The sequence below is a fragment of the Nothobranchius furzeri genome, chromosome 4 (genome assembly GCF_043380555.1).
Source record: "Nothobranchius furzeri strain GRZ-AD chromosome 4, NfurGRZ-RIMD1, whole genome shotgun sequence".
NCBI classification, from domain to species: domain Eukaryota; kingdom Metazoa; phylum Chordata; class Actinopteri; order Cyprinodontiformes; family Nothobranchiidae; genus Nothobranchius; species Nothobranchius furzeri.
The window spans coordinates 50,624,285-50,650,218 of NC_091744.1; the positions used below are offsets into that span (position 1 = coordinate 50,624,285).

At 41.5% G+C, this 25,934-nt stretch overlaps 1 protein-coding gene across 1 annotated transcript in view; it reads right to left on the reverse strand.

Annotated features, from left to right (window-relative positions):
- lyve1b (lymphatic vessel endothelial hyaluronic receptor 1b) overlaps window positions 1–25,934 on the reverse strand; it is a 51,415-nt gene that overhangs the window by 10,639 nt on the left and 14,842 nt on the right. Inside the window, exon 2 of the mRNA XM_015963809.3 lies at window positions 25,387–25,552. Within this exon, the coding sequence (XP_015819295.3) occupies window positions 25,387–25,552 (166 nt within the window). The remainder of the gene's footprint in view (window positions 1–25,386; window positions 25,553–25,934) is intronic.

The following is a 25,934-nucleotide window of genomic DNA, read 5'->3' on the forward strand; positions in this document are numbered from 1 at the left end:
AGTAGCGGCTGTAATAGTCCACAATTACTAAGTAGTCCTGTCCACCCTATGTGAAGAGATCTGACCTGCCATGGTCTCTCAGGAATCTGGTGTGGAATGAAAGGTTCTTTGGGATTTGCTGCGTGCCGCTCCTGACATATGGAACAGTTTTCCACCATGGCAGTTATGTCCCTTCCCATGCCTGGCCAGAAGAGGGCGTCCCTCGCTCTCTGCTTACTCCTCTCAATCCCCATGTGCCCAGTGTGGATTCTCTCCAGCAAATTGTTTCTTAGGGCTGTGGGCACTATGATTTTGTCATCTTTGAAGATGATGCCATGGAAGTGCGAAATTTCATCTCTGAAATTCCAGAAGTCCAACAGGGTTTTGGGGCATTTTTTTCTGTCCTCAGGCCAGCCATCATACACGGTTTGCCTCAGCAGGGTGAGCTGCGGGTCGCATCTTGTTGCAGCCTGTATCTCTGAGAGCTTTTGGTCACTTACTGGGAGGCTGTTCATCACTGAGTGGATCTGGTCTTCCATGCCTTCACTCAGCGTGCTGTCTTGGTCGAGCAATGGTTTCCTAGACAATGTGTCGGCCACAAGTATGTCTTTTCCAGGCCGGTGCACGATCTCTATGTCGTATCTCTGCAGCTGTAACAGCATGCGCTGCAGACGAGCAGGGTCTACAGAGATTGGCTTCTTCAGTATGTGCTCCAAAGTCTTGTGGTCTGACTCGACGAGGACTCTTCTGCCGTATATGTAGGTGTGGAAACGCTTGCATCCAAACAACACTGCAAAGAGCTCTTTTTCAATCTGTGCATAGTTAATCTCTGTTGGGGTCAGTGTCTTTGAAGCATATGCTATTGGGTGTCCGTCCTGCATCAACACAGCTCCCAAACCATACTTCGATGCATCTACCTGTAGCCATAACTTCTTGGTCGTGTCGTAGTATGCCAGTATGGGGCCTGGTTCTCTGATTATGAGGTCTTTCATTTGCTGGAAGACTCTGTCGTGATTCTGATCCCATATGAACTCCGAATCTTGCTTGAGCAGCTGACGCAGCGGTGCATTTACTTCTGATAGCCGTGGTGCAAATCTGGACAGGTAATCAGCCATTCCAAGAATTGTCTCGAGCTCGTTCTTGTTCTCAGGCGGTGGCATGTCTTTTATGGCCTGCAGTTTCCTTGGGTCTGGCTGGATGCCCTCGCGGGTGAGTTTGTGTCCAAAGTAACTCACTTCTGTGGCTCCTATGACACATTTCTCTGGATTGAGACGCACTCCTCGCTCCCTCGTGCGCTCGAGCATGGCACGGAGGTTGTCGTCGTGTTCCTCCTTTGTCCTGCCAAACACGAGGATGTCATCCACGATGGCTGACACCCCATTGAGCCCTTCATATGTCTCATCGATTTTCCTTTGGAAAATTTCCTGTGCTGATATTATCCCAAAAGGAAGGCGCAGAAAGCGGTACCTGCCAAAGGTTGTGTTGAAGGTGGTGAGGAGCGTTGACTTGGTGGTTAACTGGATGGCCCAATAGCCGGAGCGAGCATCCATGACACTAAAGTACTGAGCTCCTGCCAGCTTTGGTGTGATGTCATCCAGTGTTGGAAGCGGGTAATGGGGGCTTTTGAAGGCTTTGTTTAAATCGCGAGGATCAAGGCACACTCTAAGATTCCCATTACGCCTCTCTGCGACCACCAGTCCATTTACCCATTCTATGGGTTCTTTTACCTTGATGATTATGCTGTTTTTCTCCATGTCGTCCAACTCCTGTTTCAGTCTTTCCCGCAGTGCGAAAGGGATCCTCCATGGGGGGCACACGACGGGCATGGCATCTGGGTCAATGTGTAAGTCGCATTCTCCTGGGAATTTCCCTATGCCTTTAAACACATCAGCAAACTCCTCCATGACGCCTGTGATCTGTACTGACATGACCAGCTTGACTAGGTTTAGATCTAGGCATGCTCTCAACCCTAGGATGAGAGGCGCTGCAGTTTCTACTATATCAAAGGTCAGCACCTTGTGAATGTCTTTCCATCTGCACTTCAACTCGCAGGTGCTTTTGATGTTGAGTTTTTCTCCTCCATAGCCAGATAGTGTGCATGTGGGCGGTGCCAAGCTGACCTGCTTGAAATGCTTCTTAAACAATCGGGCAGGGATGATGTTGGCAGTGGCTCCTGTGTCAAGCTTAAAACTCACGGTGTGATGAAGTGAGCCTACTTCTACGCCAGCGTAAGCCTGGTCATCAGCCTCCCCTTCATTGCACTTTGTTATGGAATCTATGAATAGCTCCGCTTCATCGCTTGGAGTGTCAGGGTTGATAGAACACACCGGGTTGCGTTGGTTTGGTGCTTCTGAACGCATGCTTTGGCAAAGTGGTTCATTTTGTTGCACTTTTTGCACCTCCTCCATTTTGCAGGGCACTCCTCCTTCTGGCTGTGTGCACGTGCACATCTTCCACACACTTTTCCCATATTATTGTGATGAGGTGCCATCCTATGTTTCTGCTGCGTACTCTGGCGCTTAGTGGATACTGCATGCGCAGGCGCTGCTCCCTGCAGGCTTGCGTGTGGGTCGACCATGGCTTTCTATTGGGTTTGTGCGATCTCATAGGAGCGTGCAATGTCTAGGGCTTTTTCTAGAGTTAAATCTGACCCTTGGCTCAGCAGTTTTTCTCTGACTTGTGGGAAACTGGTTACAAAGACAATCCTGTCTCGGACCATTTCATCACTGTTCACATAGCCGCACTGCTTGACGAGTAACTTTAACTCTGTCACAAAGTGTTCAAATGACTCCCCTTCACCTTGGAGCCTTTCATTAAACTTGTATCTGGCAAAAATGGTGTTCGTTTTAGGCATGAGGTACTGTTCAAACCTGTCGAGGTAGGTGGTCAGCTTTTTAGCTTCTTCCTCAGATAGCTGCCATGTGTTGTAAATGTCTCTGCCTCTTTTTCCTACCCACAGAAGAAGATAGCTGCACTGGGTCTCCTCAGGCTTGCTGCTTAGCGGGCCACTAAACATTAGCTTCACATGTTGTACGAACCTCCGCCAGGCATCGGGAAGTTTAGCTGAATCCCAGTCCATTCGTGGTGCAGGAACTATTGACGAATCCATTTCGCGCTGACAGTGGGCGTTTAGTTCCATTTACTCTGACACCATGTAATGTTCCGCTCTCAAACTTATGAATAAACATTCCTAGCCTGCTTCATGAGCCACCGTTTTACTTTATTTGCCGCTCGTCGGTTCAGCATAACCACACCCACTCCCAGCTGCCCCTACGGCAAAACACACAGGACAATAAGTACGGAGTACAAACATTATGACCAATCCAACAGGCAGGACACTGTCTTTGGGTGGGTAACAGTACTGAAGCTGCAGAGGGGTGGGTTAAACTATGACTCTGCTTCCTGGTCTGGACCCTGGGTTGTCATGGAGGACTAATAAAACTGGAAAGATCTGCTCCATCCAAAGCGGGATGGATGCAGTTTCTTCGCATCAGACCAGGTTTTCCCCAAAAAGTTTTCCAATTATCAATGTAGCCCACGTTGTTTTCAGGACACCACCTAGACAACCAGCGGTTGAAGGACAGCATGCGTCTAACCATGTCATCACTGGTCCAATCAGCCAGGGGGCCAGAGAAAATTACGGAGTCCGACATTGTTTTGGCAAACTTACACACCGAAGCAGCATTAATTTTAGTGACCGATTGGTGTAACCGGGTGTCGTTACCGCCAGCGTGAATAACAATCTTACTGTATTTACGCTTATCCTTAGCCAGCAGTTTCAGATAAGATTTAATGTCACCCGCTCTGGCCCCAGGTAAACATTTAACTATGGTTGCTGGAGTCTCTAATGCCACGTTTCTGACTATGGAGCTGCCAATTATTAGAGTCGGCTTGTCAGTGGGTGCGTCACTGAGCGGGGACAATCTATTAGAAACGTGGATGGGTTGGTGGTGGCCCACGGGCTGGGTTCTATGCTTCCTGCGTACCGTCACCCAGCCGGCCTGAGGTCCCGGCTGCTCGGGTTCTGCTGGAGAATCACTACGGAGAGGTTCTAAGCTAGTTAGCTCCACGCTAGCTAAGTAGCTACGGCTGTTTACGGGCTTTTCAACAGCGCGGAGCCGGGCCTCCAATTCCGACACCCTCGCCTCCAAAGCTACAAAAATGCTACATTTATTACACGTACCATTATCACTTAAGGAGGCAGAGGAGTAACTAAACATCTGACACAGAGAGCAAGAGATAGGAGACGGAGACGTAGAGACAGAAGTAGCCATAGCCCTGCTGAGGCTAAGCTAACTGGACGAGCAAACTTTTCAACACCAAATAAACTGCGTGCGAACTCAAATGGTTCCTTAAAAGCTAGGTGGAACAACAGAAAATGTGTGTTTAAGCGTGCTTATGTGCTACAATAACTCAGAGATATCCTAGTACAGAGAAAATATCAGCATGATATATTGGAGGTGTGGGATGAGTGTGTGAACATATTCAAATGTATGTGTCTCACCCTCAGTGCGTGAGAGATGGCAGCCCTTCAACTCTCGTTCAATGAGCGCGAGACACACACATTTTACTGTCTTCATACACCCTCACACCACACACCCAATGTCTCACGCTGAAAGAAAAGCTAATCCATTCGAGCTACACATTGTGTCACTCTACTGTACTAGCTAGCTACAGCGCTACAAGTTCCGTTTTAAATTGACCATACAGGGAGCTTAATTCACACCCATCTACTATTGGACCACGGATCCCCGGAAGAGTGAAAAAATAACCCTTACGAAAAAGAAGTATACTTTAAGTATATAATTTCAAGTATACTTAAGTGTACAGAAGTTTATTTGCATACTTGTTCTTAAAGTTTACTTAGAAGTATACTCCTTGGGACTAAATTGGGCCACTAAAAGTATACTTGAAGTATACTGCAAGTATACTTCAAAGTAATAATTTAAGTTTATTTGTAGTGTACTTCTGATATAATTGAGTATACTTTTCTCTTTGAAAGTATACTTAAAGTAACCTCACAAGTGTACTTGGGAGTGTACTTCAGATATAATTGAGTATACTTTTCTCCTTGAAAGTATACTTATAAGTTTACTTGTAGTGTACTTCTGATATAATTGAGTATACTTTTCTCCTTGGAAGTGTACTTAAAAGTAACAATATAAGTTTACTTGTAGTGTACTCCTGATATAGTTGAGTATACTTTTCTCCTTGAAAGTATACTTATAAGTTTACTTGTAGTGTACTTCTGATATAATTGAGTATACTTTTCTCTTTGAAAGTATACTTAAAGTAACCTCACAAGTCTACTTGGAGTGTACTTCAGATATAATTGAGTATACTTTTCTCCTTGAAAGTATACTTATAAGTTTACTTGTAGTGTACTTCTGATATAATTGAGTATACTTTTCTCCTTGGAAGTATACTTATAAGTTTACTTGTAGTGTACTTCTGATATAATTGAGTATACTTTTCTCCTTGGAAGTATACTTAAAAGTAACAATATAAGTTTACTTGTAGTGTACTCCTGATATAATTGAGTATACTTTTCTCCTTGGAAGTGTACTTAAAAGTAACAATATAAGTTTACTTGTAGTGTACTCCTGATATAGTTGAGTATACTTTTCTCCTTGAAAGTATACTTATAAGTTTACTTGTAGTGTACTTCTGATATAATTAAGTATACTTTTCTCTTTGAAAGTATACTTAAAGTAACCTCACAAGTCTACTTGGAGTGTACTTCAGATATAATTGAGTATACTTTTCTCCTTGAAAGTATACTTATAAGTTTACTTGTAGTGTACTTCTGATATAATTGAGTATACTTTTCTCCTTGGAAGTATACTTATAAGTTTACTTGTAGTGTACTTCTGATATAATCGAGTATACTTTTCTCCTTGGAAGTATACTTAAAAGTAACAATATAAGTTTACTTGTAGTGTACTCCTGATATAGTTGAGTATACTTTTCTCATTGAAAGTATACTTAAAAGTAACAGTATAAGTTTTCTTCTAATAAAATTGAGTAAACTTTTGCCCTTGAAAGTATACTTAAAAATAAACTTTAAGTAACATTATAAGTTTACTTGTAGTGTACTTCTGAAATAATTGAGTATACTTTTCTCTTTGAATGTATACTTAAAATTATACTTAAAGTAATAATATATGTTTACTTGTAGTGTACTTCTTATATAATTGAGTATACTTACAGTTTTGAAAGTACACTTTACAGTAAACTTGACGTAATATTCTTTTAGTACATTTAAGTATCTCTATTTTTTCTATAAACACATACTGCAAGTAACATTTAACATCTGCTATTTGCTTACTACCAATACATTTAATTTCCACTATTTACTGATACTTCGTCTTTATGCAGAGAAAAAAAGTAAAATAAAATAGCTAAGTCATGTTGTTTAAATTTATTAAACAGAGAGAATTAGAACAGAACAAAAACAGACCTGTTTACCAGGATTAATCAAAGATGAGAACACAAACTGTTCTGAACATGTTTAACGCGTTAATTCTGTCCATTTTGAAAGACTTTTTTTAAATGCCTTTAAAAAAATCAGTCAATTTTATGGATCCACTTGCTTGGTTGTTGATGCCTTTTTGAAGTTTTCGTTGTTGCATTTCTTTCGTATTATTTTTCTTACATCTTGAACGCGCAGAGATGGAAACTTCAACTGAGCATGCCCTGTGAACACACAAAGCAAAAAAATGAACACTTGAACTGTTAGGTGAACTCTGACACCACAAAATCTTTACAGTTCGTACACTGTAAACCCGAATAAGTAGGCAGAACTCAAAAAATGTAAGGCAATCAGTTGCCTCATATTTTCTGAGTTTATAAACTCAGATATTTGAGTATATCAGACCATAAATAAACTTAAATATTTGGAGTTTATATTAAATATATTTTCAAATTATGATCAAATTAAAGTTACCGATTAAGCCAACTCAAACAGAAAATAAAACAAAATTTGAAAGAAACAATTACAAACTCACACTTTTGAAAACTGGACAACGGCAGTGTGTAGTCTTTCTTTGAGTAGGTGGTTTAAAGCAATATCAGGATGCACATCAATTCAACATTAACAAAATATGAATTACACTAACCACTATCAAGTAAGTCAGTGAGTACTTTATGCCATTTGGCATAAAACCAGTTGAGTATTGAATCGGATTAGCCTATGGGCTAATCCGATTCAATTATTCACGCTAAACTAAAGCCACAAATGAGAGTTGCCAGACTCAGAACGGCTGGACGAACAGAGAAAAGGTAAAACTCAACTGTTCCTCCCACTGTCTTTATGGGTGACCCCGCGAGGAAAGTTGACCATTGAGCAGGATTGATGGTTTATTCCTTGAGGTCCACGTGGCAGGGGTGAGGTGGTGCTCACTCCTGCCACGTGGACCCAAGGGATGAACCATCAACCCTGCTCAATGGTCAACTTTCCTCGCGGGGTCACACCCATTAGGACAGTGGGAGGGTTAACTCAAGAAGTGGAAAATGAACATATTTGCCCAAATGGTGGTGTGTTACTTTAACATCAACAATTAAAGAGCAGACAAATAGTAAATTACATTGTGGATGTGGACAATGCTCTAACAGAGTGAGTCATCTGAATCCACCACTCTTTCAGATTTTGAGTTACACATGTAACATCAGGTCATGTTTGACTCTGCAGCTTGGGTGATAGTTTAGACTCATCAAGACCAAGTAAGATTTTCTGCGTGAACTCAAATGTGTTGGTCAGTCCCTTCGGATAATCTAGATGTAAGGCATAGATGAGGCCGAACATTACCAGGAAGGCATCAGGAAGCCTGGAGAGGTTGACAATCACATCACCCTCGAGGATAACAGATTCTCACTGGGTCGTACGTAACTGGACTCTCGGCATCATCTGTGATGGTTGTCAGGAGGACAACTGCTGCATCCCTGAGGTCCGGCTCATTGGTATCATCCTTACAAAAATGAAAGGGAGATCATACACTAATCACATCTGAACTGAAACTCTGACTGTGGCCATTTTTATTTCAGTAGATTGTCATGTAAATAACAATAAATGCAGTCTGATAGACTCCTGTTTAGGGCTGGGCAACATGTCAAAGATTTATCGTTATCCAAGTTCTTGTCTCTCATCCAGATAATTTTTCCCATGTCAATAAATTTGATAATAAAAATATGAAAAGATGTGTAAGTTGGCCACATTTATGTCCCCTTAAGAAGCTGTAGCACCTTGAGTCATGTAAAATTTTAGTCAATGTAATACATGAGACAGCCCCATCTAGTGGACAAATATTGTTGCTACGCATTCCTGTAGTTATCGTCTACTTATCGTTATCAAGGTGAGATCTTCAATATATGGTGATATTGATTTTAGGCCATATCGCCCAGCCCTACTCCTGTTCATTCTGTTGCTTTGTGCTCTCATTTACGAATAAAGTGAGATGGCTTCCGTGTGTGCCAGCGTTACGCTAATGAAAGCTGCTTGAATTCTTTGCAGTGATTGTTGATTTTTCTCAGTGCCTTAAAGCCTGCCACACATGAGGGCCATCTGCTGAGCAAACGGCCTCGAATGACCGCTTGCTCAGCAGATACCTCGCCATAGGCGCCTGATTTTCACAGAGTTTTCCGCCTCACGAGACGCTGAGGTGAATATCTGACCAGTTAAGATATTTTTCGCCTCAAAGGGGTAAAAACTCGCCATGTGCACATTACTGAGCTGCTGGTTGAGCTGAAATATTCTAGTGGCCAACCAAAGCACGTTCTCCGCTCACATGACCCCAAGATGGCAGCCCCCTGTCTGCATGTCAGAAAAGAAACAACACAGAGACAGAGCTGGAAACGGAGGAAATGCCTATCCTTTTTTGTTGATGAAACGTCGCCGCCACCGGCATTTCAAGGTTAGGAAAATATGGGTACAGTAGCTGGAAAGATGGACCAGGCAAGGAGTTTATGCCAATTTACTCCAAGAGATGCACCTGGAAGACCCAGAATCCTTCCGAAAGGGTAATGGAAACAGTGGGCCCATCGATCCACAAGGTACCATTTTGTTTATTTTTCAGACACGCAGACAAGGTAAGGGGCTGCATCTGAATACATCTTGGGGTCATGTGAGCGGAGAAAGTGCTTTGATTGGCCACTAGAATATTTCAGCTCAGCCAGCAGCTCAGTAGTGCACACATGGTGAGTTTTTACCCCTGTGAGGCGGAAAATATCTAACTGGTCAGATATTCACCTCAGCGTCTCGTGAGGCAGAAAACTCAGTGAAAATCAGGCGCACATGGCGAGGTATCTGCTGAGCAAACAGTCATTCGAGGCTGTTTGCTCAGCTGATTGCTCTCGTGTGTGGCAGGCTTAAACATCTTGCCAAAGGTTTGTAGTTGAAACAATGGCACATTTTCCAAAATGTTCATGTGCGTTGTCCTTGTGTTGTCTTTATGCATAAATAAATAGAATGATTTGTTCAAATTTACAATACTGGGACTTACCACACATGTCCTCAAAAACCCAGAGGTTTCCTCACGTAGATAGACAGGAAGGGCATGGAGAACAGTGGTACGCCTTGTGTGGACATCATGTAATTCCTAAGAAGATTATTAAGAGTGTAAATACTGTCAAGTTTACTAATCAAACTTAATGCCAAACTGCTCTGACCAATTTTCCAAGACAGTGATATCTGCATCTAAATCCAATGATAAACTGCTGAATTCAAAAGTTAATTTGAATTGTTTAACATTACATAATACGGAGGGGTATTAGGGCCACTGAAGAAGAAAAAATTCTTAAAATAAATAAAGTCAGAACTCTGACATTTATCTCAGTATTCAATTGTTTCCTTCAGTGGCCCTAATACTGCCTTATTGCCTAAGAGTATTAGAGTAACTGAACAAAAAGAAAACAATTGAGAAAAAAAGTCAGATAATTTCAAAATTCTGGGATTAAAGTCAGAATTCTGACTTTTTTCATGAACCTAAAACCAAACAAACAAAAAACTATTTAGGAATTTTTTTTGTTAAAAAAAAAATCAAAACAAACGAACAAAAAAAAAAAAAAAAAAGCCTGAATTTTAAGATTTAAGTCAGAATTCTGATCCCCCCTCATAATCTTCCCCAATTTCCCTTTTTTTTTTTTGTTTTAGGTACCAGTCAGAACTCTGAGATTAAACTCAGATTTATGACTTATTTTCTCAAATTCTACATTTTTTTTCCATCAGTGGCTCTAATACTCATAGCATAAAGGCATTACCTGTAAATTGTATATTCACCAGTTTTAAAAGACAAATCTGTATTAGGGCTGTCGCGGTAACCGCAAGAAGAAAATATCGCGATATTAAGAAAACCACCGCGCTGCAGGACGTGCCACCACCATTACCGCACTTGATTAAATCTCGCGACAGCGCATGCTGAGAGGTAAAGTCCGCGCTGATCGAGGAGATAGTACACATGGAAGATGGAGGGAGCGGTGTCAGTGCGTCAGCTGCAGCCCAGCCAGAGACCTTGGAGCAGGCAGTGCTGCCACCAGCGGCAAAGAAAAAAACGCTTGGGAGACCTGCTGAAGTCACGGACAAGCACGTCATCTGTAACCGTCCTGAAGAGAATTAGAGCCGAGCTGGAGCTCACTCGCTACCTGCAGGAGGAACCCATTGACCCTAATGAAAACCCTCTGACATGGTGGCGCAACAAACATAGGAGATTTCTATTGCTCTCCAAAGTCGCACGTAAGTACATGTGTATTTGAGCAACAAGCGCACCATCCGAGAGGGTTTTTAGTGTCGCTGGAAATGTCACCCCTCTCAGATCCTCTCTCAAACCGCATAAGGTTAACATGCTGGTTTTCCTTGCGCATAACAAGGACATGACCGAGTTATGTTATTCTTGTGTGTGAAAGTGAAATGACAGTGCCTAGGACATCTCATTTTGTATACTTTATTTTAAACTACAAAACAAAACAGCCACTTTTTTATTTCTGTTATATGTTGCAGCCAAATTTGCATTTCAAAGTTAAACCTCCTGAATGTTGTTTTTAAGTTCAGTCAGAAAATGCCGTAACTGCCCTTCGATCTGCATTCAATAAAGTGTTAAAAATGGCCATGTATTTTTTCTAACATTTTTTAAATATGTAAGCACAATGTTTCAAAGGAAATATTGACATGAGTTTAGTAATCAACAAACAAATTTGCTAAGTACATAAATAAAAACGGGGTGCAATAATATCGCATAACGCAATATTGAGCTGCCCTGACTCACCGCTAGGGCTGTCGCGGTTGAGGAATTCCCCCTGCGGTGATTCAGGGTGGCTTAATATTGCGGTGTGCGATATTATTGCAGCACTTTTTTATTGCAGTACTATCTAAACATAATGTTTACACATTTAAAAAAGGTTAAAAATTGCCGTGCCTTCTTTAATAACACTTTACTGAATGCAGATCAAAGGGCAGTAACAACACAGATCGCAGTAACGCTTGTTTCTCCGACAGTCGGAGTCCGACTGAACTTAAAAACAACAAAATTCAGGAGGTTAAACTTTTAAATGCAAATTTGGCTGCAGCATCTAACAAATAAGAAACAAGTCCCCATTTTGTTTAGTTGTTTAAAATCAAGCATAAAAAATTACATGTACCGGGCGCGCGCGCGCGCGCCGGGCGCACTATCATTTCACTTTCACACACACGAATGACGGTGATTTATAGCTCGGTCACGTCCTTGTTACCTACAAGGAAAACCAGCATGTTAACTACGGTTTGAGAGAGGATCTGAGAGGGGCGGCAACATTTGCAGCAACACTGAAAACCCTCTCAGATGATGCGCTCGTTGCACTAACACACACGTACTTGCGTGCGACTCTGGCGAGCAAAGGGAATCTCCCGTTTGTTGCTCCACCATGTCACGGGGGTTTTCTTTAGGGTGGATGCATTCCTCCTGCAGGTAGCGAGTGAGCTCCAGCTCGGCTCAAACTCTCTTTGGGACGGCTGCAGAAGCAGTGCTTGTCCGGGACTTCAGCAGGTCTCCGAGCGTTTGTTTATTTATTTATTTGCCGCTGGTGGCAGCTCTGTCTCGGCCAAGGACTCTGGCTGCGCAGCAGCTGACGTACTGAAAACCAAAGCGCTCCCACAGGAGCGAAGTAACGTTTCGTTTTGATACCAGTGCAGCCATGCTTCTCAACATGCATCATTGAGTTGAACCAAGTTCAGTAATCGCGGTGGCGCATGATGCAGCGCGGTGGGCTTCTTCATATCGCGATATTTCATTTTTGCGGTTACCGCGACAGCCCTACTCACCGCAGGGGGAATTCCTCAACCGCGACAGCCCTAATCTGTAAACTTATATACATACATGCATATGTAGTCATGTTATTTAGGATGCGCCATCAAAAATGCAGATTGTGAGAATTACTCACCAGTGGTCTCACTTGTATGAACCTCTTGGGGGTCAACAGCAGCATGCCATCAATCTTGTGTGCAGAGAGTGGGGTTGGATCATTGAAGTCTGACTGCAGATTCATAGACAGGCTTCCCGGTGTGGCTGACAGCTCATAGGAATGCACATCTACACCAGGAAGCATAATCAGTAGAGAAAACAAACATTGTGAATCACAAGGTAGATCTGTGTTAGTCTGCAAAATTTAGGCAGTCCTCCACTATATATGAAGCTAAATCATCTAAATTATATATATATATGTGTGTGTGTGTGTGTGTGTGAGGAGATTCAAGTGTAATTTGACTTATCCACACAAAGCTAAAAACATAACATTTGAAGAAAAGAATCTGGAGTAACAGTGTACAGTAAGGACAAAATTACAACACTAAAATACTGTGAAATTAATAGAAACAGCGTTCTGCGATTCAAGATATGTGCAACTGAGCACTATTTAATTTGATGATAAAAACATTAACAAAATGTGTATGTCTATGCGTGTATTAAATAAAACTTTTCACAAAAACTGACAAACTCCCGCGAGCTAACTGAACTTAACGTTTTTTTGTTTTTTTGTCCTCAGAACATCACCTTTTAAAAAAACTATGGAGGGGACAAACATGGAGGGAAGGAGGGAACATAGCATCGAGATACAGCACCGCTTCGTCTCTTGCGGTCACAATCCTCTTCTAAGGTTAAAAAAGCAGGCTGCTTGCAAAGCTATCACACAGGTGCTACGGGGAAATAGTTTACAACACAGACTGATTTTTTCATCACTGTACAAGAGACCACTGCTCATTTACTTTTAATAAGTGGACGTTTAAGTTTGACTTGGTGGCGCTGAGCTCCCGCTTTTATTTTTTTCTCAGAACGTCACGTTTAAAAAATTACGATGGAGGGGACAAAAAATGGAGGGAATAAGTCTCTAGAAGTCTAATAAAAAAGTATCTAAAGTAATGCTAACCTTTAATAATGAGATAGCGCTGCTCATTTAATTTAATAAACGGACTTTAGTCACACACAAAGTTAATAACACAGCTAACTCATGCAATGACTTAGCATATTAGCTTGCTACATGGCCAACATTACTCACCATGTCCGTCTTAAAAACATTTACAACATTTAAGCAACTTTTATGGCGGCTACTTACATTTAGCTCAGTTGTGCAGAACCAGTGACTGTCAAGTGCAGATGCAGAACAGAAGCGCGACCTCCGACGGTTAATGCACCTCCGACCCTCGCTCTTCTTCTCGGTCTGCTGAGAAGCTTCGAGAGCTGACTGAGCAAATGCTACAAAATAAAAGCACTTCCTGTGCGTGTAATTTCACAATAATTCGTAATTTCATGCTTAATATGTTATTTAGGACAGACAGACAGAGTAGTTATTTCAAAATAAGGCAAAGTTTCAAGCAAGGATAAACTTAATATGGAGGAAGTGATTATGTTAAACAGAAAGGACATGTCAAAAAGGACTGATTTCAAAATATATAAAGCTTTACAACAGGATTTGATTGTTAAGAATATAGATATTAAAGAAAAATGGGAACTGGAAGTGAACATAATGATAACAGATGAGGAATGGGAGGAAACACTTGAAGCAGGCCATAAACTAACTAATAGTCCGTCTTGGAGGGAATTTGAACGGAAGGTGAAGATGCATGCTTTAAAACTCCACTTATCATGTCTAAATAGTAATGTTTCAAATTTATGTTGGAGAAAATGCGGGCTAGTGGGAGACTTTTCACATACACTTTTGGACTGCCCTAAATTCATACCATTCTGGGAAGGTGTTAGGGAGAAATTGAAAGAACCTTGAAGGTGAAATTACAATTTAAGTTAAAATGGTTTGTACTGGGAATGCTGTACCAAAAATCATACACACATAATGGAGACATATGTAATCAGAATTCTGCTTATGACTGCCAAGAAGTGTATTACAGTTTTATGGCTGGACACAGAACCCCCAAGGGTGGCACAGTGGAGAGACAGAGTTAGACAGGTCTACAAAATGGAACAAATTAATGCAAGACTGGGACTATGGAAATTTGAAAAAATTTGGGAACCAATAAAACAAATGTTAGAAAGATAGTACTCTCATGTGAAAATTATTATTATTAATTTTTATTTTTTATTTATTTATGTATTTTTGTCTTTTGGGTGAGTTATTTAGCTAGATCAAAGTAAAATGTGGAATGTAGTAGAGAGCAGATAAGATGAATACAGAGAAAGCTTGTCAGAACTATATGTACTGATTGGTGATTTGGTTAAGTTGGATAGATCTTATGGCCACAAGGAAATTCAAACTTTGTTCAGGGAAACACTGCCCTGGAGAAGGGAAGAAGAAACTCAAATGCATCTCCATGTAAATGTTGTTGTTCTAATTCAAAAATAAAAAGTTCCATATATATATATATATATATATATATATATATATATATATATATATATATATATATATATATATATATATATATATATATATATATATACATATATATATATATATACATATATATATATATATATATACATATATATATATATATATATACTTATATATAATATAAGTATATATATATATACTTATATATATATATAAGTATATATATATATATATATATATATATATATATATATATATATATATATATATATATATACACTTATATATATAATATATAAGTATATATATATATATATATATATATATATATATATATATATATATATATATATATATATATATATACAGGTGCTGGCCAGTAAATTAGAATATCATCAAAAGGTTGAAAATATTTCAGTAATTCCATTCAAAACGTGAAACTTGTACATTATATTCATGCAATGCACACAGACCAATGTATTTCCAATGTTCATTACATTTAAATTTGATATTCATAAGTGACAACTAATGAAAACTCCGAATTTGGTATCTCAAAAAATTAGAATATTCTGAAAAGGCTGAATATAGAAGACACCTGCTGCCACTCTAATCAGCTGATTTACTCAAAACACCTGCAAAGGCCTTTAAAAGGTCCCTCAGTCTTGTTTGGAAGGCACCACAATCATGGGGAAGACTTCTGACTTAACAGCTGTCCAAAAGACAATCATTGACACCTTGCACAAGGAGGGCAATACACAAAAGGTGATTGCTAAAGAAGCTGGCTGTTCGCAGAGCTCTGTGTCCAAGCACATTAACAGACAGGCGAAGGGACGGAAAAAATGTGGTAGAAAAAAGTGTACAAGCTCTAGGGATAACCGCACCCTGCAGAGAATTGTGACGACAAACCCATTCAAAAATGTGGGGGAGATCCACAAAGAGTGGACTGCAGCTGGAGTCAGCGCTTCAAGAACCACCACGAGGAGACTCATGAAAGACATGGGATTCAGGTGTCGCATTCCGTGTGTCAAGCCACTCTTGAACAAGAAACAGCGCAAGAAGCGTCTCGCCTGGGCCAAGGACAAAAAGGACTGGACTGATGCTGAGTGGTCCAAAGTTATGTTTTCTGATGAAAGCAAGTTCTGCATTTCCTTTGGAAATCAAGGACCCAGAGTCTGGAGGAAGAGCGGAGAAGCACAGAATCCACGTTGCATGAGGTCCAGTGTAAAGTTTCCACCGTCAGTGATGGTGTGGGGTGCCATGTCATCTGCCGGTGTTGGCCCACTCTGTTTCCTGAGGTCCAGGGTCAATGCAGCCGTCTACCAGGAAGTTTTAGAGCACTTCATGCTTCCTGCTGCTGACCAACTTTATGGGGATGCAGACTTCACCTTTCAACAGGACTTGGCACCTGCACACAGTGCCAAAACCACCAGCACCTGGTTCAAGGACCATGGTATCCCTGTCCTTGATTGGCCAGCAAACTCGCCTGACCTTAACCCCATAGAAAATCTATGGGGTATTGTGAAGCGGAGGATGCAATACGCTAGACCCAACAATGCAGAGGAGCTGAAGACGACTATCAGAGCAACCTGGGCTCTCATAACACCTGAGCAGTGCCACAGACTGATCGAGTCCATGCCACGCCGCATTACTGCAGTTATTGAGGCAAAAGGAGCCCCGACTAAGTATTGAGTGCTATACATGCACATTCTTTTCATGTTCATTCTTTTCAGTTGGCCAACATTAGAGAAACAAACATTTTTTCATTGGCCTTTAGAATATTCTAATTTTCTGAGATACCAGATTTGATGTTTTCATTGGTTGTCACCTATAAATATCAAAATTAAACGTAATAAACATTGGAAATACATTGGTCTGTGTGCATTGCATGAATATAATGTACAAGTTTCACGTTTTGAATGGAATTACTGAAATATTTTCAACCTTTTGATGATATTCTAATTTACTGGCCAGCACCTGTATATATATACTTATATATTATATATATAAGTGTATATATATATATATATATATATATATACACTTATATATATAATATATAAGTATATATATATATATATATATATATATATATATATACTTATATATTATATATATATAAGTATATATATATATATATATATATATATATATACTTATATATATAATATATAAGTATATATATATATATATATATATATATATACTTATATATTATATATATAAGTATATATATATATTATATATATATACTTAGATATTTATTATATTATATAAGTATATATATATATTAAGTATACTTATACATTACTTGGTGAAATATACTTCTGATAGAGTCAAGTACAAGTATAGTCTAAATGTAAGTAAACTTTAATGTAAGTATGTATTAAAGTATACTTAGTAGTATTTAAAAAATGTACTCGGATAACTATACTTCTGATAAGTACATTGAAAGTAAACTTGGAAGTATACTGTATTCATTTTTAGTATACTTCAAGTATACTTCAGTGTACTTCTTTTTGGTAAGGGAAGTGCAAGTCAACGGGGCTAAAAACGCTGTTTTCTAATTCTGCTTGTTATGTGACATGAGTTTCACATATGATGTCCGTGAATTTACAGACACATTTTGATACCAAGACAGTGCTTATTTTCCAATGGGGGGGGGGACACTTTATTTTAGGTTTTGTGTGAAAATTTGTCCATGACAACAATTGAGCATCACCAAAGTGATGTCACTGAATCACACACACGGAGAAAAACTGAGGACAAAAGGTATGTTCAGCAAACTTCAAATCCTTCCTTCAGGAGGAAAGAACCACCAAAAATCTGGCCATATGGTAAGTAGCAGCTATGCTAGGGGAGAGGAGATTATGTGGTGACGTCACATATGCGGCATCCCAATGTCTGATTTGTAGTCATACGATTTATGACCTTTTACAAGCTGAAAAATCTCAAAGTATGTAACAGGTGTGGTCGAAACACACATCATTACCTTTCATTTAAATTGAAGTACAACAATTGTGGCATAAAGGCATCCTAGCCTGGCCTGTCAGACTCCTCCTCTGTTTAATTCTGCACAGAGAAAGGTTTCTGGGAATTCTCCTATTCAAGTAACCCCACCCCCTGAGAGTTCTAACTGAGCCAATCAGCGCTGAGTATCGTACGTCACACACCACAACGCAGAGTTTGTCGACCACGGCGACTGAAGCGGAGTTCGCTGGGGCTCTTTCCTTTGTTCTAAATGACTTGAACATGTCTTTAAAACTACAACAAGTAGAAGCGCTAAAAACATTTCTTCTAAAGAAAGATGTTTGCGCTGTTGGCAGACGCCATTTTTGACTACAGCTATAAAACTACAGCGACACCCAGTTTCTCATTGTGGCAAGGTGGATAAACGAGGGCCCGGGCGGGATTCGATCCCCCAGACTCCTGGGTGAGAGTCATACGCTCTAACCAGTCAGCCAAAGGGACATCCCTTTGGCCAAGTAGCCAGGGCGCATGATCAATCGGGACATTGTGACAGGACACTCACTGCCACATCTTCCCCCCTCTTTCCACAAGCACGTCCTCGTGCTCCTGCGCAGGCTGCCACAAACTTCACATCCATGGACCTACTTGACAGTACTACATGGATCCTGCCAACAACACCAAATGTGGCAAGGTGGATAAACGAGGGCCCGGGCAGGATTCGATCCCCCAGACTCCCGGGTGAGAGTCATACGCTCTAACCAGTCATCCAAAGGGACATCCCTTTGGCCAAGTAGCCAGGGCGCATGATCAATCTGGACATTGTGACAGGACACTCACTGCCACATCATAAACAACAAAGACAGCGGCTGGTTTTGCTGAGGCTCTTTCTTTTGTTCTAAATGACTTGAATGTATTTAATACCACAACAAGTAGAAGTGCTAAAAGCCTTTCTTCTAAAACAATAAAAGATGTTTGCGCTGTCGCCAGACGGTATTTTTGACTACAGCTAAAAAAACTACAGTTGGCATTTCTGTCTTTTTTCTGTTATTTTTGAGCTGCCTAGTCCTGCCCCTCAAGTGCCTCTCTGCCTCTGAGTTACCAGACTCTGTGCAGAATTAAACAGAGGACGAGTTTGGCAGACCAGGCTAAGGGCGTAAGGCAAAGTGGATTAGAAAATAGCTCTTTTATCCCCGTGTGGGGATCTGTGCGGGGAGTTGGGGATGAGGTCCTGACTCGTAAGCTGCTGGGAAGAAGGCAGGAACAAGTGGCAGTGCATGGCCCAGGCTCAAGGGCCTCAAGTGGACCTTGGCTCCTCTGGAATAATAACTACTCTGTCCCATCATGGGGGAGGGGGATGTCCAGGAAGGGGGGGGGACCCAACCTTACATGGATGTCTCATGTCTGAAATATTCTGGAAGCTGTGCAAATGCAGGGATAGGAGTAGATAGTCTGCTGGGGTGGGGCTGGGTTGGTGCCTTCGGACTCCGTAGGGCTCTGCGATGCTGTTGCTTTGGGCCCTGGCTAGATGGGCTGGGGTCTCCATGCCCTGGGGGCCATTTTGGGAATGGAGGTGCCTATCGGGGCCAGTGGGGGACCTGGCTCCCTGGAGGGCTTAGACCAACCAGCCATTCCTCCCCATCCCCAGACATTTTTCTCCTCCTGCTCCCTCACATCATCACACAAACATGCACATAGGACCTTGGGGGGTGGACATGTCAGGGGTGTGGGTATGGATCCCATTTCCGCATTCCTGTGGCAACCTGCCCCCCAATTTTATTTGCACCTTAAACGCTTCCACCAATGACATTCCATGCAAACACACACTTGGGGCCTTGGGAGTGAGCACATTCAACGGCATTTGGCAAGGGGATCTTTCAGCCTCATCCCGAGAGCTGGTGCCCACTTCCAATTTTAAACAGCAGTTAGACACAGAGGGCTGTGGGGGGATGTGGGGTTGTGTAAGGGCATCAGCTGGCGCTGGCCAGATGATGCCTGTACTGCCCGCTCACCACAGCCATGGAATACACCTCATCAACATGCACTAACACTGTACTGGCACAGGCGGAGGGAGAATAGGGGTCTTAGCACACCTCTGTTGTTGCTTGGCTTCCCGGGGCTGGAGGCTAGGAGGGGGAGCTGGCCGTCATGTTGGGGTCTGGGGTGGTGGGTTGCTGTGCTCGGCGTTGGGCGGGGGGTGCCTGCTCATAATCACCCCCAGCCGAAAGGGGCAAACTCTGGGAACCGGTGATGGTTGCACTCCTTGTGCATGAGTGGGTGTCTAGTAATAATTTTTGTAAGTATTAGGTTGTATGTGTATGTGGGAGCATGAGGGGGGGAGTGTGTATGACTGTATATGTCAGGTGGCGTTTTGGACTCCTCCCCTCTCCTCGGATTTCTTGTGCTGCTACACATCTTCGCCTGCCCTCTCCCTGCCACATTTGCTGTTGAGTGTGGAGCCTTGGACTGCCTGCGTATTGGCGCTCCTCGGTTCGGGGGACTTAAGTTTTTTGGCATCTGTGTGGTTGCTCCCGGTGGCTGCCTGGTGGGATCTGTGTCCCTGGTTTCAGTTGGGTCCCTGGCGGGGCCGGTCGCCCCTGAGTCCCGCGGCACTGGGTCCTGGGCTCGGCCGGCTTGGGCGTGGGAGGCTGCAGGCGTGCCTGTGGGCTTGCCGCTGTTATCTCCCGGGACTCTGCTGGCTGCTGGTTGTGGCCCCACGGGGCAATCCTCTGCGCCTCTCGAGAGGGGGCGTGGGCATTTCTGGTTGCAGTCTCCCTGGGTTCCATGTGCTCTGGGGCAGCTCCTGGATCTCTGGGACTTGGAGCTCCTTCCATCTCCTACACGTCTTTGGGGGGCAGATCTGTGGCCCCTCACACTCTCTACTGGACGGTCCTATAGAGAAACCTTACACATACAAGCCCATGAACGCACACAGGTGCTCACATGGTGCTCTCATAAGTATGGACTTGGACACGTTCAACACAGGTCTTAAGGCTGTGGTGGGCACTTAATGCACTGTGATTTATTATCGTGCGATTGTTCAGTAAAACAATGTTGATTATATGTTTCTTCATCAAGTTGACGCAATGATAGCTTGCTCCTCTTGTATTGTTGTGTGTCCCTTTTTTATTTATTTATTTTCTGTTTTTCTCTTTCTGCAGGTCTAGAAGCAGACTCTTGTTCATCATTGATTGTTTAGTTTTGTGTACCCAACACAAACGAAAGAACAACGGCAAGCTGAAAATTTTTTCGCTATTCCAACAACGGCAGCAGTTGCTTTCAGAACAAAAGCTCAACCATCCGGACCCCGGCTTGGGTCTCACCAGACGCCAATAACTTTTCGTGTACCCGGAAGTAACTCAAGATGGGTTTGATCAGAACCGCGGCTTTTCCTACCGGCTCGGTTCCAGAGAGGGTTCACTGGACCTCGATATTCCTGATCTACAGAGGACTTCCACCAAGGGTAGGTAGACCGGCATGATGGTGTCTCATGTGTTTCTGAACTTCCGAACCAAAGCTTAATGCGAAAACAACATCTTCAGTTCCCGTCAGAACAATCGCTTCTTTGGATTTGTTGGTTCTGATTTAACATCACACATCATCCCTTCACTGCCTCATCCATTTTAGTTACACTATATATTTAGTTTTAAAGTCAGTCTAGTTTAATTTGTTAGTAATAAAATTTTTAACTTTTAAACTTGACTCTCTCTCTTCTGTTGTCTCTGAGTGAATACGAAGCCGTTATCTAATCTCTGCAATAAAAAGTTCTAATCTTCTGGTTTAAATAACCCTGCGATCTGTAAGGTGAATTCCATATTTCTTATGGAATCCCACGCCTTTTGGCTAATTAAATAACTGTAATCTATTTCATTACACTTACAATGTTTTTTTTTGTTCTTCTGGGGGCCCATGAGCCAACTGGAAAGGGAGAAGACTTTGGCTCCCTACATAAGCAAGAAGGGGGAATTGATGCCCTCCAGCAGTGAAAGGCTAGAATTAAACTCTAGTCCTGGTCAATCCTAAAACTCCTCTAAGCGCTGAGTTTACTCAGCGATTTGCCGACTTTGAAGTCCAGAAATCGAGATTTGAACCGCTCAGTAGTCGGAGCTCATTTAACTCCAATTTAGCGACATGCTCAAGTCAGAGTATAACTCTGTGGCTGCTGCCGTTTTCTTCTCTCCTCCTCGACACACTGGAAACAATCCTGATGTTTTTGTCCTCTTGTGAATATTAATATTAATGAGAAGAATGAGGAGGAGATTGAGAATCTAGGGCAGGGTTTCTTGACCCTGGTCCTCAGCGCCCGCCTGTACTGCATGTTTTCCATGTCTCTGCTACAGCACACCTGGTTCACAGACTTGCATTTCCTCTTTAGGATGACATCAAGTGCTGCAGAAGCCTATTAATCACTCTTTCATTTAAGTCAGGTGTATGGCATCAGAGATACATGCAGGACGGGGGCGCTGAGGACCAGGGTTGAGAAACGCTGATCTAGGGAACTGCTCTTAATAAAGTTACAATAGTTAGTAGAATCACTTCCTGTAAATCCTTTCAAAATAAAAAACAACTGTGTTTTGGCGTTTGCCACAACGCTGCAAAGCAAACGGAGGCAGTGGAAGACTGATGTTGCTGTTAGCCAATCAGAGTAACAGTGGCAGCTGGCCAGTAGAGGGCAATAGGGCGCCGCCCTCCCAGTTTCCCCTGTGTTTTTAATTTTTATTTAAAAAAATAAATAAATAAAATTAACAATAATCACATATTCTAAGTTAATTGTGTGTTTTGTAACAAAAATAAATCATATATATATATATATTGGTCTCTGCCGACCTCTGCCGGTCTCTGCCGAGCGGTGGAGGCTGTGTGCTGTTTTTCAATCGCCCAAACAAGACGGGACCAGTTGTCCAATTGCTGACAAGAAAATCAAAGGGTAGGAATGGGAATGTATCCAATCAGCGTCGACGTTGTTTCAGAACGTTTCAGAAGCATGATGGGCGATCGAGCTACCGCCAAGGCTTTCGTTGGTGTTCGATAGAACTCGGAGAGTCTCGACTCCAGCACGTTTTTGGTCGTGACTCGTGACGGTCATGACGCAGACGTAGACATGGACGCCAGTGCGCCTATATCATGGATACCGGATCTCAGCAGCCACTGAATTCAGTTCGGTCTCTTCTCCAGTATCCGTTCGAGAGGAGAACTATGGTGGAAAAACTTAATGTCAAAGAGCTTGGACCAGATCAGCCCGATGTAAAGATAAGCCAACAGGACAAGGAGAAGGGTAAACTGTACACACGACGCTTCTCCCAAAATTGGTACACCAGGAAGCAGTGGCTAGCTGGATGCAATCACGCTAATGCGTTATTTTGCTTTCTGTGTTTGTTATTCAAAATGGCTGGGATCCACAGAAGGTGGATGTGGAACTTGTGTCTTATTGGGGACTCCATTCATTCTCTGACTGAGGAATGCAGCGCATCAGTGCAGCAGCCAACAAAGAAACGGAGGACGTTTGGACAGGGAGAACAGTAGCTGGGTGCAGAGGTAAGCTGTACATTACATTTCTGTAAACAAGACAATCAGAATCAGAAATCCTTGGTTGTCCCACAACCCGGGACATTTGTTTAATAACATGTTTAATGTGCAATAACTGTAAAAACTCATTTCAACACACATACTTATTATACATATTTAATCATGTAAATGTGTATTTCAAGTAAATTTGTACATACATCAATCTGATTCCATTTTACTTGTTACACTTCTGCTGCAGCAAACAAATTTCCCAGCTTTTGGGACAATAAAACATTTCTGATTCTCAATGAGATGTTTTTACATTTGAAGTAAACACATCTCAATGAGAACCAGAAATGTTTTATTGTCCCAAAAAGTGGGAAATATGACATTTGTAAGAGGATACTGATGACATTATTTCCTATGAAAGTGTTTCCACTTTCCATAAGTCTTAACAGTGTAAATTTCTGGCATTTTGTCTAAGTAGTGTTTACTACCATTACTGTAACAGTGACCTGCTCATAATTTTTCGTGTTCACTCAAATGTTGAAATTAAACAAAATGTTTTTGTTACTTGCCTCTTGCATTGCCTATTTACCATTTATGGTCGTGTTATTTTATGTGCAATTTAATGCAGTATTTTTCAACCTTGGTCCGCAAGGCAGCGTGCCAATAGTCAGACACACCTGGATTAATCAGTTTGTCCAATGATGTAAGACAGGAAATAAAAGAGCTGTGCTTAATTCAGGAAATAGTGGAGTTGTGCACAAAGCTCAAAAAGCACAAGTTTGTTTTAAAAAAAATAGCACAGCCCCACCAAAAATATTTTTCACCAGCCGCCACTGCAGGGTAACGATATTAGAATCCAATAGACATTAATGAATAGGACACCAGATCCTGCTGTTTTCTGCCCCCACTTCTCCAGCTAACTGCAACGTCCTGAAATAGGAGTGCCAGAGTTTTTTTTCCCATAGAAAACATCTCACAAGGCGTTCATTTGTACTGGAGACCACTTTAAATTTATTGAGAAAAAAAAGAGTGGATGTTAAAAAGATTTCCTTAAGAGAGACATGGCTTCAGCCGTCTGTTCATGGGATAACATTTATGAAAAAGTCTCAAGCTTTGTAGGCTGTATTCCAACAACCTTATGTGTGGGAGACCCTTCATTAGAAAGACACAGAGGAAGTGAAGTTCTCAGAGGCCCCCTCCTGTAAGAGCAGGGGATGACATGATGTTAAAGTCTGGCCCTTTTGTCTGCCTGTTATAAAGAATAAACATGGCTCCAGGTAAGCAATAGATTAGAATAATGATTAAACTACAGAAATTAGTCCACACCCAGAAGGATCGCCTCAACTCGGAGAGGTAGTGTCCATCAGCCAATCGGTAAGAAATCAGACTAATTTTTAATTTGGGTTCCGAAGTGTTAATATATATATATGTATGTATATATATACATATATATATATACATATATATATATATATATATATATGTATGACATTAAGTTTTTTTTTTATTATTCAATACATCTATATTTGAAACTTGTTAAAAATATCCTCATACAGTGTTTGTGTTGTAGGTCTCAGATGAGCGGACTGCTGGAAGAGGATGGTGTGGGTGTTTTCTTGTTTTTAGTTATTTTTTTTAAATCTGTGTTTTCGTTTCAAATAAAAATAAACTTATATTGACCCACGCTGGCCATTCTACTTGTTGCTCTTTACATATCTACAGTTCTACATTGTGATTTCCTGTCCTGTTTGAGCTGGTTATCCAGATTTGATGATTCTGAAAAGTTTCCATCCGGATCAAATTAATCCAATCCAATGTTGCCTTGAAAAACTGATTCAAAAGTAGGCTGGATTATGTAATGGATACGTTTGATCTCCCGTCTTTGTTTTACCCTTACAAACTTACAGTGGGGCCAGAGAAGTTGGTTTCACAAGAGCCATAAAAGTTTTTCTTTTTAGCTACATTTTCCTGATAGTTTTGCTTCAAAGGGCAGGAGAAGCATCATTTACACCTCCGTCTCTGCACATTGTTCATTTTTGTAGATGTTTACTTGAAACATTTTCAGTTGGCTATTTTAAGTCTGATGTGAACAATCTGACTTTGTATATTCGTAGTTCAGCCTACTTGCATGTCTCCAGGCCATGCTGGACTGCTCGCTCCATCTGATGCCTGGTTGCCATGGTGACATTCAGAAATAGGCAGGCAGCTCTTGCATCGCTGAAGTTCAAGGTATACTTCCCTCCATCGATGAGCATGAAGACTCCGGTGGGTTTGTGAGTCTGAGGCACAACTGAAATGTTGCAAAGTTTCTCTTTTTTACAATGATTACTCTAAATGAGTGTTTATCAAGACACTAAACTTAAAAAATAGCAGTTAATTATTGTTATGACCATTTTGAAAGACTTCTGTGTAAAATTCATAAATAATTACCATCTTACCTGTTGTAGATGGCTCCCTGAGCAGCCTCTTGTTTACAAAAATTACCTTAAAGGGAAACTATGCAACTTTTTCATATTTTTCAATTGTTTTAAAAAACGCTTTACGCAATCCAAGTTTACACCTGTAGCGTATAAAATGGCCAAGGTTTTCATCAGTATGACCAAAAATATTCTTCATATTGGTCAATCTGACACCATGGTGCCGATACGAAGTCTATGAACTTGACCCAATAT